The 18,763-nt window shown below is 43.1% G+C and overlaps 1 protein-coding gene across 3 annotated transcripts in view; it reads right to left on the bottom strand.

The window, feature by feature from the left end:
- Positions 1-14,373, bottom strand: part of LOC128694243 (NAD(P)H pyrophosphatase NUDT13, mitochondrial) — a 33,154-nt gene extending 18,781 nt beyond the window's left edge. The window contains exons 1-3 of one of the 3 annotated variants that reach the window (XM_053784267.2): positions 14,238-14,373; positions 7,589-7,724; positions 2,781-2,866 (exon numbers count right to left, since the gene is read on the bottom strand). In XM_053784267.2, coding sequence (XP_053640242.2) covers positions 2,781-2,866; positions 7,589-7,724; positions 14,238-14,264 — 249 coding nt within the window. In that variant the 5' untranslated portion in view covers positions 14,265-14,373. Of the gene's footprint in view, positions 1-11; positions 928-2,780; positions 2,867-7,588; positions 7,725-14,162 lie in introns of those variants that run through there. The other 2 variants (XM_053784266.2, XM_053784268.2) reach the window with 2 other exon arrangements.
- Positions 14,374-18,763: the final 4,390 nt, after the last annotated feature.

Here is an 18,763-nt window from a genome sequence, read left to right on the forward strand (position 1 = left end):
AAATAATTTACCTTGCATTCTCGCAGTACTTCTTGAAATGGAAGGGTGGAAAAGTTGATGTAGGCCAAATGGGCTGAAGTGGGTGGCTGTGGCTGTGGTTCTTGTACTGATATGTTGCAGCACTGTATGACCCTCATGGGTTTAGTGTTTGGTTATGATTATAATAATTGCATTGATGTGGATGTAGAATTGTCAGGAGTTGACAGCTCACTTGCAGTGCTCAAGTGCTCCATAATGTATCTCTGTACTTTATAGACCCCACCAGAAAATCTTTGTTGTGGAGACAAATGCACTTTTATAAAGTTCAAACCCTCAGCACTAAATATATGCCATGACTTTCCCTCCTTCTTAAACACAGTTTGAAAGTATGATACGTCTGTGTGCTTTATTATCTGTACACTACATGGGGCCCTTTTTTCCTTCTTTACTCATTCCACAAATTTAGTAACTTTTCCATCTCATTTAGCTGTAGTGACCTCTTTGGTAGTCTTTTGAACAAGTGGCAATATGTATTATATAAGGCACAAGCCCTTATTTTTTGTCACTGTTTGCAATTGTGCAGATGGTTGGTTCATTCACGCAAAATACACGAGCACTTTCCATCACATGTGCACCACCTCTATGCATATCAAACACTTACATTTTCTTCAACAAAATCATATAGTCACAATTATTCTTAATACTTCAAGCATCAATATTAACCCTTTTGGATGCCATGGGATGAATAAAAATATCCAAAATAGCTTCATAAACATGGAGTGAGGCACAAAACACTTCTAGGATTCAGGTGTAGGTGGAGTGGACTGTCAGTGGTAGAGGAGTTACCACTGTGTGTAGTACCTAAATTCTGCACTTAACATAATTCGTGGTATGTACAGTGGACCCTCGGTTATTGGACATAATCTGTTTCAGAAGCTCGGCTGAAAACTGAAATAATATTTCCCATAAGCATTAATGTAAATATAGTTAATCCGTTCCAGACAAAAATATTCACAAAAAAATATTTTTTTTAACAATTAAATCAGCAATACATATCTTTATTGAAGGCTAATGCTGGCTTCTGGAATGACTGCTACACTTCCTGCATGCCTGCTACACTTCTTGAATGTCTGCTACACTCCCTGCATGCCTGCTACACTCCCTGCATGCCTGTTACACTCCCTGCATGCCTGCTACACTTCCTGAATGTCTGCTACACTCCCTGCATGCCTGCTACACTCCCTGCATGCCTGTTACACTTCCTGAATGTCTGCTACACTCCCTGCATGCCTGCTACACTCCCTGCATGCCTGTTACACTCCCTGTATGCCTGCTACACTCCCTGCATGCCTTCTACACTTCCTGCATGTCTGCTACACTTCCTGCATGCCTGCTACACTTCCTGCATGTCTGCAATATTCCCTGCATGCCTGTTATACTCCCTGCATGCCTGTTACATTCCTTGCATGCCTGCTACACTTCCTGCATGCCTGCTACACTTCCTGCATATCTGCTACACTCCCTGCATGCCTGCTACACTCCCTGCATGTCTGTTACACTTCCTGCATGCCTACTACACTCCCTGCATGCCTGTTACACTCCCTGCATGACTGCTACACCCCCTGCATGACTGCTACACTCCCTGCATGCCTGCTACACTCCCTGGATGCCTGTTACACTCTCTGCATGCCTGCTATACTCCCTGCATGCCTGCTACACTCCCTGCTTGCCTGCTACACTTCCTGCATGCCTGCTACAATTCACACTTAAATTCCATGGTGTTTCTCACTTTCTCTACCACAGGAAATTTACTAGGAACTTTCTTGGGAGCCATGGTTACTTATTTTGCAGTTGCACTACAAAAAACAATGGAAAACAAGCGAAATGTTTGGATATATGAGCAGAAGCTTCCTCACGCACCGAGAGACAGCCAAACTGATGCACAAGCGGCCCCAGCCGACGGACCGATGCGTCTGAAATGGCCGATCACCGAAATAACGGCCAATCACTGGGAGCCGAAAAAACGGCCGATCACCGAGTTGGCTGATAACAGGAACGGCCAATAACCGAGGGTCCACTGCAGTTTCAACATTTCACGTGTTAGCTGTTTCTTTCATGTATCATGGCACATGGTATTAAGATTTTCACATGCAATCAAAATTGTCTCATTGCATTTTCTGAATCACATTACATATAAATTGTGCACCATTAAGTTACATTGTAAGAGAGCTTACTGTAGTGTCTCTTTGATACAGTATACAGTCGAACCCAGTAATTTACAGTGGTTAGGTTCCTGAGGGTGATGTGAATCCTAACGCTACAGATAATACTCTGAATTATTCAAGTGTTTTTACGGCATATATTGTTTAATTATTATTTAAATCTGCTTAATACTGATATTCATAAGAAAGAATTACCATATTTTGAATGAGAACTTAAGATTATTTTTCAATTTAGGAGTTGTGCACCATGCACAAAAAAAAAGAAAATAAATGGACAGCACAAAAAAAAATACAAGAATAATTGAAACTACTTGTCAAATGTCTATTAGTAAAACTGATGGAGAATTGAATCATTCAGGTTACAATGCACATGAACTCCTAAGTTCAGATGTAATGTTTATCTTGATTTTACATTCCTCTTATGGCAAGAAGAATCTTTTGAGTTAAATTAATAAATTATTTAACATTCAATTAAAATTTAGTAATTATGTTAATATTTAAAATAATTTCCACAGTAATTATAAATAGAAAATGTATGTGGTACCATTCACCTTGACTATTTACATGACAAATGTTTACCTGCACACTGTACCTCGGTGTTCCATCTTCAGCAACATCAAGAAGAATACTAGAGCTCAGAACTTGGGGATAATATTGGATCACCTCTGAAAAGATAAATTACTTTTTCATAACCTGATAAAGTTCAGTAATTACTGCATAGTCACATTTTCTATTGACCTCTTTGCACAGTACAGTGGACCCCCGCATAACGGACGCCTTGCATAGCGGACAATCCGCATAGCGGACGCTTTGATCGCTAAAATTTTGCCCCGCATAGTGGACAAAAACCCGCTCAGCGGCCTTCGTCCGAGACGCGTCCAATGTGCGCCCTCAGCCAGCCTCACATGTGCCGCCTGTGCCATTGTTTACCAGCCAGCCTCCGCGGTAACATCCAAGCATACACTCGGAATATTTCGTATTATTACAGTGTTTTCGGTGCTGTTTCTGGAAAATAAGTGACCATGGGCCCCAAGAAAGCTTCTAGTTCCAACCCTACAGCAATAAGGGTTAGGATTCCTATTGAAATGAAGAAAGAGATCATTGATAAGTATGAAAGTGGAGTACGTATCACCAACCTGGTCAGGTTGTACAAGAAACCCAAATCAACCATCTCTTCTATTGTGGGCAAGAAAACGGCAATCAAGGAAGCTGTTGTTGCCAAAGGTTTAACTGTGTTTTCGAAACAAAGATCGCAAGTGATGGAAGATGTTGAGAGACTCTTATTGGTGTGGATAAATGAAAAACAGCTAGCAGGAGATAGCGTCTCTCAAGCGATCACATGTGAAAAGGCTAGGAAGTTGCATGAGGATTTAATTAAAAAAATGCCTGCAACTAGTGATGATGTGAGTGAATTTAAGGCCAGCAAAGGTTGGTTTGAGAGATTTAAGAAGCGTAGTGGCATCCATAGTGTGATACGGCATGGTGAGGCTGCCAGTTCGGACCACAAAGCGGCTGAAAAATATGTGCAGGAATTCAAGGAGTACATAGAAACTGAAGGACTGAAACCTGAACAAGTGTTTAATTGTGATGAAACAGGCCTGTTCTGGAAGAAAATGCCAAGCAGGACCTACATTACTCAGGAGGAAAAGGCACTCCCAGGACATAAGCCTATGAAAGACAGGCTTACTTTGTTGATGTGTGCCAATGCTAGTGGTGATTGCAAAGTTAAGCCTTTATTAGTGTATCACTCTGAAACTCCCAGAGCGTTCAGGCAAAAGAATGTCCTCAAGGATAATTTGTGTGTGCTGTGGAGGGCAAACAGTAAGGCATGGGTCACTAGGGAATTTTTCTATAACTGGTTACACCATGCATTTGCCCCCAATGTGAAAGATTACCTAACTGAAAAGAAATTAGACCTTAAGTGCCTCCTGGTGTTAGACAATGCCCCTGGTCATCCTAAAGATGTGGCAGAGCGACTTTATGGGGACATGAGCTTCATTAAGGTGAAGTTTTTGCCTCCTAATACCACTCCTCTCCTGCAGCCCATGGACCAGCAGGTCATTTCCAACTTCAAGAAACTGTACACAAAAGCTCTGTTTCAAAAGTGCTTTGAAGTGACCACAGACACTCGATTGACTCTAAAAGAGTTTTGGAAGGATCACTTTAATATCCTCAATTGTGTAAACCTTATAGGTAAGGCTTGGGAGGGAGTGACTAAGAGAACCTTGAACTCTGCTTGGAAGAAACTGTGGCCAGAATGTGTAGACAAAAGGGATTTTGAAGGGTTTGAGGCTAACCCTGAGAGGAGTATACCAGTTGAGGAATCAATTGTGGCATTGGGGAAGTCCTTGGGGTTGGAGGTTAGTGGGGATGATGTGGAAGAGTTGGTGGAGGAGGACAATGAAGAACTAACCACTGATGAGCTGATAGATCAACTTCAAGAGCAAGAGGCCAGACCTGTTAGGTAAGACACATATGCAACAGTTAGATATCTTTATTTCGAAACGTTTCGCCTACACAGTAGGCTTCTTCAGTCGAGTACAGAAAAGTTGATAGAAGCAGAAGATACTTGAAGACGATGTAATCAGTCCATCACCCTTAAAGTTTTGAGGTGGTCAGTCCCTCAGTCTGGAGAAGAGCATTGTTCCGTTGTCTGAAACAATATGAAGTTGAAGTGACAGGATGGAGCCTTTATATAGTGCCAGGAGGTGAGACGTAGGTTGCTTTGGGAGGGCAGGTCCCTCTCAAACCCAGCCGTTCTCACTAGTAGAGGTCGAAGTTGATGGTCTGTACCAAGATACCCTTGTGTTGCAGTGTCTGACAGAATGAACATTAAAATGGTATAAAATACCGACAGATTGTTAGGTAAGACACATATGCAACAGTTAGATATCTTTATTTCGAAACGTTTCGCCTACACAGTAGGCTTCTTCAGTCGAGTACAGAAAAGTTGATAGAAGCAGAAGATACTTGAAGACGATGTAATCAGTCCATCACCCTTAAAGTTTTGAGGTGGTCAGTCCCTCAGTCTGGAGAAGAGCATTGTTCCGTTGTCTGAAACAATATGAAGTTGAAGTGACAGGATGGAGCCTTTATATAGTGCCAGGAGGTGAGACGTAGGTTGCTTTGGGAGGGCAGGTCCCTCTCAAACCCAGCCGTTCTCACTAGTAGAGGTCGAAGTTGATGGTCTGTACCAAGATACCCTTGTGTTGCAGTGTCTGACAGAATGAACATTAAAATGGTATAAAATACCGACAGATTGTTAGGTAAGACACATATGCAACAGTTAGATATCTTTATTTCGAAACGTTTCGCCTACACAGTAGGCTTCTTCAGTCGAGTACAGAAAAGTTGATAGAAGCAGAAGATACTTGAAGACGATGTAATCAGTCCATCACCCTTAAAGTTTTGAGGTGGTCAGTCCCTCAGTCTGGAGAAGAGCATTGTTCCGTTGTCTGAAACAATATGAAGTTGAAGTGACAGGATGGAGCCTTTATATAGTGCCAGGAGGTGAGACGTAGGTTGCTTTGGGAGGGCAGGTCCCTCTCAAACCCAGCCGTTCTCACTAGTAGAGGTCGAAGTTGATGGTCTGTACCAAGATACCCTTGTGTTGCAGTGTCTGACAGAATGAACATTAAAATGGTATAAAATACCGACAGATTGTTAGGTAAGACACATATGCAACAGTTAGATATCTTTATTTCGAAACGTTTCGCCTACACAGTAGGCTTCTTCAGTCGAGTACAGAAAAGTTGATAGAAGCAGAAGATACTTGAAGACGATGTAATCAGTCCATCACCCTTAAAGTTTTGAGGATGTCAGTCCCTCAGTCTGGAGAAGAGCATTGTTCCGTTGTCTGAAACAATATGAAGTTGAAGTGACAGGATGGAGCCTTTATATAGTGCCAGGAGGTGAGACGTAGGTTGCTTTGGGAGGGCAGGTCCCTCTCAAACCCAGCCGTTCTCACTAGTAGAGGTCGAAGTTCGAAATAAAGATATCTAACTGTTGCATATGTGTCTTACCTAACAATCTGTCGGTATTTTATACCATTTTAATGTTCATTCTGTCAGACACTGCAACACAAGGGTATCTTGGTACAGACCATCAACTTCGACCTCTACTAGTGAGAACGGCTGGGTTTGAGAGGGACCTGCCCTCCCAAAGCAACCTACGTCTCACCTCCTGGCACTATATAAAGGCTCCATCCTGTCACTTCAACTTCATATTGTTTCAGACAACGGAACAATGCTCTTCTCCAGACTGAGGGACTGACCACCTCAAAACTTTAAGGGTGATGGACTGATTACATCGTCTTCAAGTATCTTCTGCTTCTATCAACTTTTCTGTACTCGACTGAAGAAGCCTACTGTGTAGGCGAAACGTTTCGAAATAAAGATATCTAACTGTTGCATATGTGTCTTACCTAACAATCTGTCGGTATTTTATACCATTTTAATGTTCAGGCCAGACCTGGGGAAACTGGTTCAAAGGAGGGGAGAGAGAAATTGAAGGAATTGCCTACTTCAAAGATTAAAGAAATGTGTGCAAAATGGCTTGAAGTGCAAACCTTTTTTGATGAAAATCACCCTCACGCAGCTATTGCAAGCCGTGCTGGTGACTGTTACAATGACACTGTTGTGAACCACTTTAGACAAATCATAAAGGAACGAGAGGTACAGGCCACTATGGACAGATATGTTGTGCGAAAGAAGTCCAGTGACTCTGAAGCTGGTCCTAGTGGCATTAAAAGAAGAAGGGAAGTAACCCCAGAAAAGGACTTGCCTCCTCAAGTCTTAATGGAAGGGGATTCCCCTTCTAAACACTAACACTCTCTCTCCCCTCCTCCCATCCCATCAATCATCACCAGATCTTCAATAAAAGTAAGTGTCATGTAATTGTGCATGCCTTTTTCAGTTTGTGTGTACTAAAATTAACATTTTTTTGTGGTAAAAAAAAATTTTTTTCATACTTTTGGGTGTCTTGCACGGATTAATTTTATTTCCATTATTTCTTATGGGGAAAATTCATTCGCATAGCGAACATTTCGCATAACAGCCAGCCCTCTTGCACGGATTAAGGTCGCTATGCGGGGGTCCACTGTATTCAGTATGTACTACATATCAAAATCTAGTTAAATAAAATAATGCTTCTCTCCCCATCATTCTTTCCTTTATCCTTCTCTTCCCTCTCCTCACTGTCCCTTTCACTTCTGGGGTGAAATATTAGCAGGTGCTACCTGGGGTAGAGATGGAAACAAGAAGATTTCCTTGCTACCTTGGGACTTACAAACCCAGAAAAACTATTTTTGTTCTATTTACAAAAAACCCAATGAAAAATCCCAATACTGCAGAAACATAAATACATAACAGTAATACTGCAATAATCACCTGGATAAGTTAACCACACAAGTGCATCTTCAGTGTTGGCTTTGTCTATGCGTAGTAGAGGTTTGCTCTGACTGTACAGCAGGAACTTCCCACCAGGTATATGGGATGCACACACAGAATCTTGCTCTTTTAGATACTGTAAAACCGTAAGAATCTTTTATATAATTTCTGATTAAAAATATCTAAAGGAAATATAAGTAATGATTAAATTTTATTGGAATTTTAACTTCCTTGAACTATTTTTTGCCTTGCTATCTGGTATACCATATTATTGATGCAACAACAAGGGCTCTTGGTCCAAGAATTGGAGTTACCTTTTCCTTCCTGGGATCAAACCTGATTAACCCCCACTCCTCCCATTCCCAAGGCACTGTATGACCCTTACAGGTTTAGTGCACTCCATCATAACAGTAATAATACAATAGTTTATTAACAACTGCACTGCCTCTCATCATCTGTTCATTTTTTATTTATATTCATACAGAAGTATTATACTGTACTGAAAGATCCATGTAGTGCCTGAGGGGTAATCAGGTTTGAACCCCTCAAGGGAGATTACTTGACATTGGTGAGAGGCTCTTGATCTAGGGAATTGGATCTGTGCTCTGGTTCTCTGAATTAAGCCTGAATACCTTCCACCGCCCCCACATGCGCTGTATAATCCTACAGGTTTAGTGCTTCCCCACGATTATAATAATAATAATTGGGTTTGATCCAAGGAAGGGTATACTAGTTACAATTCATTGGGTCATCCATTCACTGCCTCCAGGTTATATTTGCCTAGTTATGTGACATACACAAGCATGACCAGAAAACACATTTTTTACACTTTGCAGTTTTTGCACATGCATTTTATTTACAGTATTATCTTTATCTACCTTTACTAAACACTAAGAAGCCATTGTGGTCCAAATATTTGGGGGTATACCTGCAGGGGGTTTTGGGGGTCAATGCCCCCTTTGCCAGGTCAATGACCAGACCTAGAAGTCGATCAGGGCCTGATCAACAAGGATGTTACTGCTGGAGGTATGCAAACCGATGTATGAACCACAGCCTGGCTGGTCAGGTACCGACTTTAGGTGCCTGTCCAGCTCCCTCTTGGAGATAGCCAGGGGTCTATTGGTAATTCCACTTATGTATGCTGGGAGGCAGCTGAACAATCTTGGGCCCCTGACACTTATTTTGTCTCTTAGTGTACTCTTGGTACTCCTGCTTTTCACCGAGAGAATGTTGTATCACCTGCTGAGTCTTTTGCTTTCATAGGGAGTGATTTTCATGTGGAGATTTGGGACTAGTCCCTCTAGCATTTTCCAAGTGTGTATATTGTCAAGTATCTTTCTTGCCTATGTTCCAAGGAGTACAGGTCAAGGGACTTCAACCATTCCCAGTAATTTAGGTGCTTCATTGTACTTACACATGCAGTGAAAGTTATCTGTATATTCTCTAGGTCTGCAATTTCGTCTGTTTTGGCTCTTAGTGTACAGCAGTATTCCAGCCTAGAGAGAACAAGCAATTTGAAGAGAATGATCATTGGTCTGGCATCCCTAGTTTTGAAGGTTCTCATTATCCTTTTGAAGGTTCTCATTATCCTATCATTTTCCTAGGAGATGTGGTAGAAACATTGTTGTGATCTTTGACAGTGAGATTCTCTTAACATTATCACTCCCAGGTCCTTCATATTTGTGTTTCCCTTTAGTGTGTGGTTGGAATTTGTTTCGTATTCTGATCCAGTTTTTATCAAATAAGTAAATTTATTTAGGTAGAGGTACACATAAGTACAATTATCATACATAGTGTAAATTACCAAGGATAACCCAAAAAAGTCAAAGTGACTTATTTCCATTGGTGTCCTTGAGAGTTGTATTGGCCCAAGATATTCATTCACTTGATAACTCTAAGTGATACCTGTAAAGGTTCTGAGTCAGTTAAGCAATGATAATAATACTGAATCAGAACCTTTGACAATACCTAATGGAGTCTTCAGAAGAAGTGCTCTGGGTCCTCTATTATTCTAAAGTTAAGTAAATTATATGCCCATCAGTGAGAAACTTAAGCTCATATAGTATACAGAACAGGGTTTTCTTAGTGTCTGGTAAAAATAAAAAGAACTGAGGTTGCATATTATCTTTTAAACTGGAGTTAAAAGATAAAAACTGTCTGCATCTTGGGAAAACTGAATCGATACTCTCCAAATAAAAAAGAAAGCTTACTGGAAAGGGAATTACTGTTATGTATGTTATGAAGAATTTTTTTTTTTTTTTTTTTTAATATTTTTTTAACCTAACAGCCATCTCCCTCTGAGGCAGGGTGACCCAAAAAATGAAGAAATGAAAGTTTTTCTTTTTACATTTGGTAATTGAGACAGAAGAGGTTACTAGCCCCTTGCTCTCAGCATTTTAGTCACCTCTTATGACACACATGGCTTATGGAGGAAGGGTTCTTTACCACTTCCCCTCTGTAAAATATCTTTTTTCCATTCTTTGATTTTTGCTTATCCGGAGAACTGATTATCAACATACAAATAAAAAAAAAGTAAATGCATAGTACTTGCTTACTGAGGAATGGAAGATAATATGTCTGGTTGTTATATAATACTGCTGCACACTAGCAGCACCTTTCAAAGCAGGTGAAATTGTAGACAGCCTGTACTGTCTGCACAGACAGCCCATGCTGTCTGCCAGCTTAGTTCATATTTTGCACCACTAAAGTGCTGCCATCTGGGCCTGTCCAAGTCTGTGGGAAGCTGGTCCCACACTCTCTCACTCTCACAGTGGCCTGGCAGCAAGACAGAAGGCCTACTCTCTCTCTCTCGTGGGATGGCCCTCCCAGGCCATGGGCACAACACACAAGCCTGTGTACCCACCACGACTTTGCAAATAAAGTAAGAAGCCTCCGAAGACGTATCATTGAACCCGCTACATAATACCAATTAATCTTGGTTCACATTGGTGGGAAGCGGTGGTCGCAGCAGTTGTGTTTGCCCGAAGAGAGGAAGGAAGGTATGAAGTCATCTTCACTTTATCACCCTATACAAGAAGCATCCGTCTCTCAACGAGTTATCCTGACGTCGTGTCTGCACGTTTGAGCATCCAGACACAGGTACAAGCAGGATCTAGCCGAAATTTGCCGAATTTCTTCGAGAATTGTAAGTGGCATCCCAGTGACCCCACGCTACAGCGTCCCACGCTGTTTCTCAAGTCACGTGTTCAACGTCACTTGTATGTTTCTGTTGTTGTTCAGCTCAGCACAGCTGTTTCAGCAAACCAGAGGTGAGTTTTGTGGTGATTTCTGCGTCCAGTGTGTTTCCCTGTGTTTGTGGGTGGGAGGAGGAGGAAATGGCCAGATGCTCCCTCGCCATACACTCACCCACGCTCCTCGCCACCACACTACCATACACTCACCACTACTCACTCCCTCTGCTGTGTTTTCTGCTGTTTTCCATGTGAATTCATTGCCAGAGCTGTGTATCCGAGTGCCCGAGGCCACTCGAAGCTACGCGGATCAGCATGCCACGTAGATCAGCATGCCACGTAGATCACGACGCCACGTGGATCCCGACGCCATGTTGGGTGTGGGCGATGTCACGTGGATCTACAAGCCACGTGAGTTACCAGATGTCCCAGGCCACATGCTGTGGTCTGCTGCCCGCATCACATTGACGTCACCGACGATGCTGCCCGACTTCATGACGTCACGATGTCTGCCTGACGTCACCTCGAGATGTCTGCTGACGTCACAGTGCTGCTGATGTCACCTCGCGACATCACGCCTGGCATCACATGATGTCACATCGAGTGTTTCTAGTACAGTGGACCCCGCATAACGATTACCTCCGAATGTGACCAATTATGTAAGTGTATTTATGTAAGTGCGTTTGTATGTGTATGTTTGGGGGTCTGAAATGGACTAATCTACTTCACAATATTTCTTATGGGAACAAATTCGGTCAGTACTGGCACCTGAACATACTTCTGGAGTGAAAAAATATCGTTAACCGGGGGTCCACTGTAATTATTTCAGTATTGTTGAGAAGATTGAGAGAAGATATATGTCGTGTGTTAATTAATTCCTCTCAGTCAGTGTTCTTACATGTTAGTGTATGGCTTAGTGTCAGTTTTGTGCACATAAAAGCATCATTTGCTAGTTTAAGCCATGTTGTACCGCGGGTGTGTGTAGTTTCCTTGTGTCCAGTGAGGTCTGAGCCAGACCTGAGTAGCACCACTGTGGTAAGTCAACCGATGTGACCAGTGCGTTTGACAGCTGATATCAGTCAGCTCTGAGCCCGAGCCCCCTTGTACAGAAAGCTCTTATGCTCGTCGCTCGTGATGTTCTGCAGAATCGTACCTGCTACAATTCCCATCGAGATTTGTTTCACTTCACCTCCAGACCTTCAGAGTGCAGTTATATGTAGAGAAACAAGTCTGGAGATGCTTAGACTAACCTCTGCTATAACTCCAACTGCCGAGAGAATGACACTCGTCAGCCGCAGTTAGCCCTGACGGCAGGCGCTGTGTCAGCCTCGTGTCACAAGCTTCAGTGAGCAGCCTGCACAAAGAAGATGTCACTTTGACTGCTAGCTCTCTCACTGCAGTCTGGTGTATGATGTTACGACTCCCAGATGTTTCGCCCAGTCGTCTCTACCACGACTCGCTCCACAACTCGCTCCACGCTCGCCAGCAGTGACAGCCCAGCGACAGTACCAGTCGAGAAGTGTCTTGAGTCGCTTGCCAGAAGTCCTGCCCAGTTGCCAAGTTTTGTCGACGCCTCACTCGAGGGCACCAGCATGTCGTGCCCCAGGTTGAGTGAAACCTGCAGCGACTCCTACGATGACTGCTTCACCGTTCCAGAGGAGACCATATCCTGTTACGTCACAGCTCAGCCGCAGCGATGTCTCCTGTGTTGCAGTATCTGTCCAGACGCAGGAAGGCGTGCAGTGATGCCCTTCGATGCTCACTGCCTTTGACCACGATGTTTAGCACACCCCACATATTTTTTCTTCCCTCCCTGTAGGAAGTTTTTTTTTCCATGTCCATATGTATATATATGTTTTTATTTTGTGTTCTGTGCCCTATTCCTACGAGAGAGAGACCGAGTTTAATTTACCGCCAGACATGGTCGGGACGACCATATGGCAGGTGGTCGAGCGTATGTAGACAGTCTGTACTGTCTGCACAGACAGCCCATGCTGTCTGCCAACAGCACCTTTCAAAGCAGGTGAAATTGCTGACCTAGAAAATGTACAGAGAACCTTCACGGCGCGCATAACGGAGATAAAACACCTCAATTACTGGGAGTACTTGAAGTTCCTGAGCCTGTACTCCCTGGAATGCAGGCGGGAGAGATACATGATTATATACACCTGGAAAATCCTAGAGGGACTAGTACCGAACTTGCACACGAAAATCACTCACTACGAAAGCAAAAGACTCGGCAGACGATGCAACATCCCCCCAATGAAAAGCAGGGGTGTCACTAGCACATTAAGAGAAACACAATAAGTGTCAGGGGCCCAAGACTGTTCAACTGCCTCCCAGCATACATGAGGGGAATTACCAATAGACCCCTGGCTGTCTTCAAGCAGGCACTGGACAAGCACCTAAAGTTGGTACCTGACCAGCCGGGCTGTGGCTCGTACGTTGGATTGCGTGCAGCCAGCAGTAACAGCCTGGTTGATCAGGCTCTGATCCACCATGAGGCCTGGTCACAGACTGGGCCGTGGGGGTGTTGACCCCCAGAATTCTCTCCAGGTAAACTCCAGGTAATAATATCTTTTTCTACAGGTACATGTACAAGGTATACAGGCCTAGCTGACATCAATAACATACTACTATATAGAAAGTCCTTGTTATGCAAGGCATTTCGGGCAAATTAGGTCAATGCTGTCCTAGGATGCGACCCACACCAATCGACAACACCCAGGTACCTATTTTACTGATGGGTGAACATGGACAGCAGGTGTCTTATGGAAACGCATCCTGTTTTCCAGCCATACTGGGGGTCGATCCCCAGACCTCAGTGTGTGAGCTGATTGAGTTACGGGACACCCATATAACACCGTGTGGATTATACCTGCTCATCATAATGCCATACTCCTTAGACAAAAACTGCAACTTATTCAAAATATGAGATTAAAGTTTATTATGGATAAATTGTTTGATCTGAAGCAACGTAGGGCAGCTCCAATTCCTTGAATCAATTAATTATTACAGAATTCATGTTGAAGTGCTAAACCCAAAGGGGTCGGAGAGTTTCTGGGGAACAGGAGGCAATCAGGCTCAACCCAAGTGAGGCAAGTTCAGCTCCAGTTTCTTGTATCAAGAGCCCCTTCCCCCTTGAGGGGTAAATTAATTATACAACTTTGCAAACATTACTGAACTTTGACCTGACCTCAGGGAAGAGGTCAAAGTTCAATATTGTGCCTTGACGCCAATGAGGGGCTCTCGATCCAAGACATGATACCTATCCTCCCTTTCCTTGGATCGAACTTGATTGCCTTCCTCTCCTCCAAACGCTATATAACCCCTACGGGTTTAGTACCTCCCCAATTAAAAAAAAAAAGTGAACTTTAGCTTACTTGAAGGAACCTTATTCTCTCCACATAGCAAATATTACGTTGCAGAAGTCTTGGTAATAATCTAATGGAATTTACCCTTCTGAACAGCGATGAAATAATCATTTTAAAACTAAGTGGAGCTCTAGTCCATGGTCAGGGTGTTATGAGAGTCACCATCATCACAGTGAAAGTTCTATCTTTGTTAGGTTTATCAGGGCCACTGACAGCAGGAGCCGTATCGAACCCAACTTCTCGATGGTACCCGGAAGATTTGTTGCCCAAAGTTGGGCCATGAGAGAAAAGGAACAAAAGTTCATTTGTAAATAGAGATAGAAACTTTAAGTTTCCAATCAGATCCGGTGGACGCCCTTGCCAAGCTCCAGCAGAGAGGGACGCCCAAAACCCCATCTGAGTGCAGTAACCGGCTTCCCACCGAAGACCGTTAAAGAAGTATCCGCAGAGAGGCAAAAATGGAGCCGGTTAAAGTACCCGGATGACCAGGTGCCCCTCTTGTAGTGTGGCCGGCGAGCTAGATAGATGAGGACAAGTGTCCCTGAGAGACCGGTGGATATATCACCGATACTCAGGCGAAAGAAATGTCCACACCCGACGATGGCTGGTACAAAAATATCCCTAGTGAAAGTTGCTGCTGCCTCTTGTTGTTGATGGGTTAGTGTTAGGATAAGAGATAAGACTGTGTTCGGATTTTTAACCCCGTAGTGTTTGTTACCCAGGATAACCCAAGAAAGTCAGTGGAAATAAAAGACCCCAATGAAAATAAGTCATTCTCTGACTTCTTTGGGTTATCCTAGGTTCTCTACACATATGCTACACATATGGTGGCCCGGTGGCCTGGTGGCTAAAGCTCCCGCTTCACACACGGAGGGCCCGGGTTCGATTCCCGGCGGGTGGAAACATTTCGACACGTTTCCTTACACCTGTTGTCCTGTTCACCTAGCAGCAAATAGGTACCTGGGTGTTAGTCGACTGGTGTGGGTCGCATCCTGGGGGACAAGGTTGAGGACCCCAATGGAAATAAGTTAGACAGTCCTCGATGACGCACTGACTTTCTTGGGTTATCCTGGGTGGCTAACCCTCCGGGGTTAAAAATCCGAACAAAATCTTATCTCTTATCTTATGATAATCTATGTAACTGTATTTGTGTATACCTGAATAAACTTCAATCTTGTCCCCCACGATGCGACCCATATGTTTCAGCAGTTAGCTGGCTGACGTGTGCCACATGAGATGTGCTCGGTATTATACTCACCCCAAGATCATTTTCCTTGAGTGAGGTTTGCAGTCTCTGGCCGCCTAAACTATACTCTGTCTGCGGTCTTCTTTGCCCCTCCCCGATCTTCATGACTTTGCATTTGGCGGGGCTAAATTCGAGGAGCCAGTTGCTGGACGAAGCTTGCAGCCTGTCCAGGTCTCTTTGCAGTCCTGCCTGATCCTCGTCTGATTTAATTCTCCTCATTAGCTTCACATCATCTGCAAACAGGGACACTTCTGAGTCTATCCTTTCCATCATGTCATTCACATATACCAAAAATAGCACTGGTCCTAGGACTGACCCCTGTGGAACCCCGCTCATCACAGGCGCCCACTGTGATGCCTTATCACATACCATAACTCGTTGTTGCCTCCCTGTCAGGTATTCCCTGATCCACTGCAGTGCGAATCCTGTTATGCGATGCCTGATCCTCTTCCTCTTGTGAGTAACTGTGTCGAAGGTCTTCTTGCAGTCCAAGAAAATGCAATCTACCCACTCCTCTCTCTCATATCTTACTTCCATTACCTTGTCATAAAACTCCAGTAGGTTTGTGACACAGGATTTTCCTTCCCTGAATCCGTGCTGGTTGTCGTTGTCTTTGTGTCTACTTGCAGATTTGTCACCGATTTGTGTTTGAGGAGGATCGAAACTCAACTCCTGGCCCGCCTTCCAGATGCAGATGGCCTCACTGATTTCTGGCTTCTTGCGCCTTATCATATCTATTCCTGAAGGTGTGTATTGAATTTGCCTCCACCACCGCCTCATCGAAGTCATTCCACTTTTAAACTAACCTGAGACTAAAGAAATACACCTTACATTCCTATGGCTAATCTGTGTCTTGAGTTTCCACCTGCTTTCTCTTGAACGTTATACTCTTCATTCATCCACTCTGTCCCTCTCTGCAGTATTAACTCCACGTCGCGTTTACGTCTTATATCTCCACTAATCACTCACTACGAAAGCAAAAGACTTGGCAGACGATGCAACATCCCCCCAATGAAAAGCAGGGGTGTCACTAGCACGTTAAGAGACCATACAATAAGTGTCAGGGGCCCGAGACTGTTCAACTGCCTCCCAGCATACATAAGGGGGATTACCAACAGACCCCTGGCAGTCTTCAAGCTGGCACTGGACAAGCACCTAAAGTCGGTTCCTGATCAGCCGGGCTGTGGTTCGTACGTTAGTTTGCGTGCAGCCAGCAGTAACAGCCTGGTTGATCAGGCTCTGATCCACCAGGAGGCCTGGTCACAGACCGGGCCGCGGGGGCGTTGACCCCCGGAACTCTCTCCAGGTAAACTCCAGGTAAGGTCATCAGATTCAGTTTCTTCAACATATCTTCAGAGTTCATTCGTCTCAGTTCTGGTACTAGACTGGTTGCAAACCTTTGAACCTTTCCGAGCATCTGCACATGTTAGGAAGGTGTGGGCTCCATGCTGGGGCTGCTTACTCAATGTCGTATATAAAGTTTTGAAAAGTTATTCATAATCCTGAATGCTATTCTGAGGTTTGCTTGTCTTGTTTGTGCCGACGACATTATAAAGTTTATGTATAATTCTGGTAATATGTTTACCTGGAGTAAGTAAGTTTATTCAGGTATACACAAATATAGTTACATAGATTATCATACATAGCAACATATGTGTAGAGAACCTGGGATAACACAAAAAAGTCAGACAAAGTGACTTATTTCCAACGGGGTCCTGGAGTCTACTTGGAGGGTCTTCCGGGGGTCAACGCCCCCGCAGTCCAGTCTATGACCAGGCCTTGGTGATATATTCACCCTAGGTTCTCTACGCTGATACTTCCAGCTTCTCTCCGCTCTGACCTCATCTCTAAAACCTTGCATTTGCTTGAATTGAACTCGAGAAGCCAGTTGTTTGAGCACATCTGCATTATGTTGCATTATGCTTCGCAATTACTCAAACCCACACTATTTGCAGATGACACTACATACGTCTTCTCTCACCCGAGCCCAGTCACGCTAGCCAATACTGTAAATACCGAATTACAGAAAATATCTACCTGGATGAGGACTAACAAACTTACACTAAACATTGACAAAACCTACTTCATTCAGTTTGGTAACAGAGCTACATATGTCCCTCTTAACATAATGATAAACGGATCACCTATCACAAAACTAACAGAGGGAAAATTCATAGGAATCCACCTTGATAAAAGACTCAAATTTCATACACATATACAACAAATTTCTAAGAAAATTTCCAAGACTGTAGGCATACTATCGAAGATACGGTACTATGCTCCACAGTCAGCCCTCCTGGCCCTATATCACTCTCTTATTTACCCCTATCTCACCTATGGAATTTGTGCATGGGGCTCAACAACAAGTAACCATCTCAGACCACTAATTACCCAACAAAAGGCTGCAGTTAGAATGATAACAAATTCTCACTACAGGCAGCACACTCCACCAATATTCAATACACTCAACCTACTCACCATACAAAACATCCATACTTATTACTGCACCTATTACATACATAGAACACTCAACTCTGATATTAACCCTCCCCTCAAACATCTCCTTGCCAACCTCAACAGAACACATGACCATAACACAAGGCACAGATCACTCTTTGATATTCCTCGTGTCCATCTCACGCTATGCAAAAACTCAATGCACATAAAAGGCCCTAAAATCTGGAATTCATTACCTGTTAATATAAAAGAAACACTACCTGTTTATAAATTCAAGTCTCTTCTCAAAGATCACTTACTCACCCAAAACCAAATAAATACTGAATAACTGAACCTTATAAATTGTATATCTTAAATGTTTCTCACAATTATATCACATAAATGTTAAACCTAAAACCCAATCTAACTTTATTATTTTTTAAATTCACTACCTAACAGAATACTCCATTCTACTGAATTTACAACAATGCATGCAACCATATGACCTGTCTTTGTAATACTCACTTGTGCTTTATAGTAATCAGTTTACATTAATGTTTTTCACTGATTTCATCATTGCTTAGTTAATCTTAAGTTAATTTTAAGCCAGCCCGTAATGCTATGCATAGTATAAGTGGCTTTGGCATGCTGCTCTTATCTGTATTTTTTTGTACCTCTGTATGTGTGCTCAAATTATAAATAAATAAATAAATAAATAAATAAATAAATAAATACTATCGAAGATACGGTACTATGTTCCACAGTCAGCCCTCCTGGCCCTATGTCACTCTCTTATTTACCCCTATCTCACCTATGGAATTTGTGCATGGGGCTCAACAACAAGTAACCATCTCAGACCACTAATTACCCAACAAAAGGCTGCAGTTAGAATGATAACAAATTCTCACTACAGGCAGCACACTCCACC

Source organism: Cherax quadricarinatus, chromosome 43, assembly GCF_038502225.1.
Source record: "Cherax quadricarinatus isolate ZL_2023a chromosome 43, ASM3850222v1, whole genome shotgun sequence".
Taxonomy (NCBI): Eukaryota; Metazoa; Arthropoda; class Malacostraca; order Decapoda; family Parastacidae; genus Cherax; species Cherax quadricarinatus.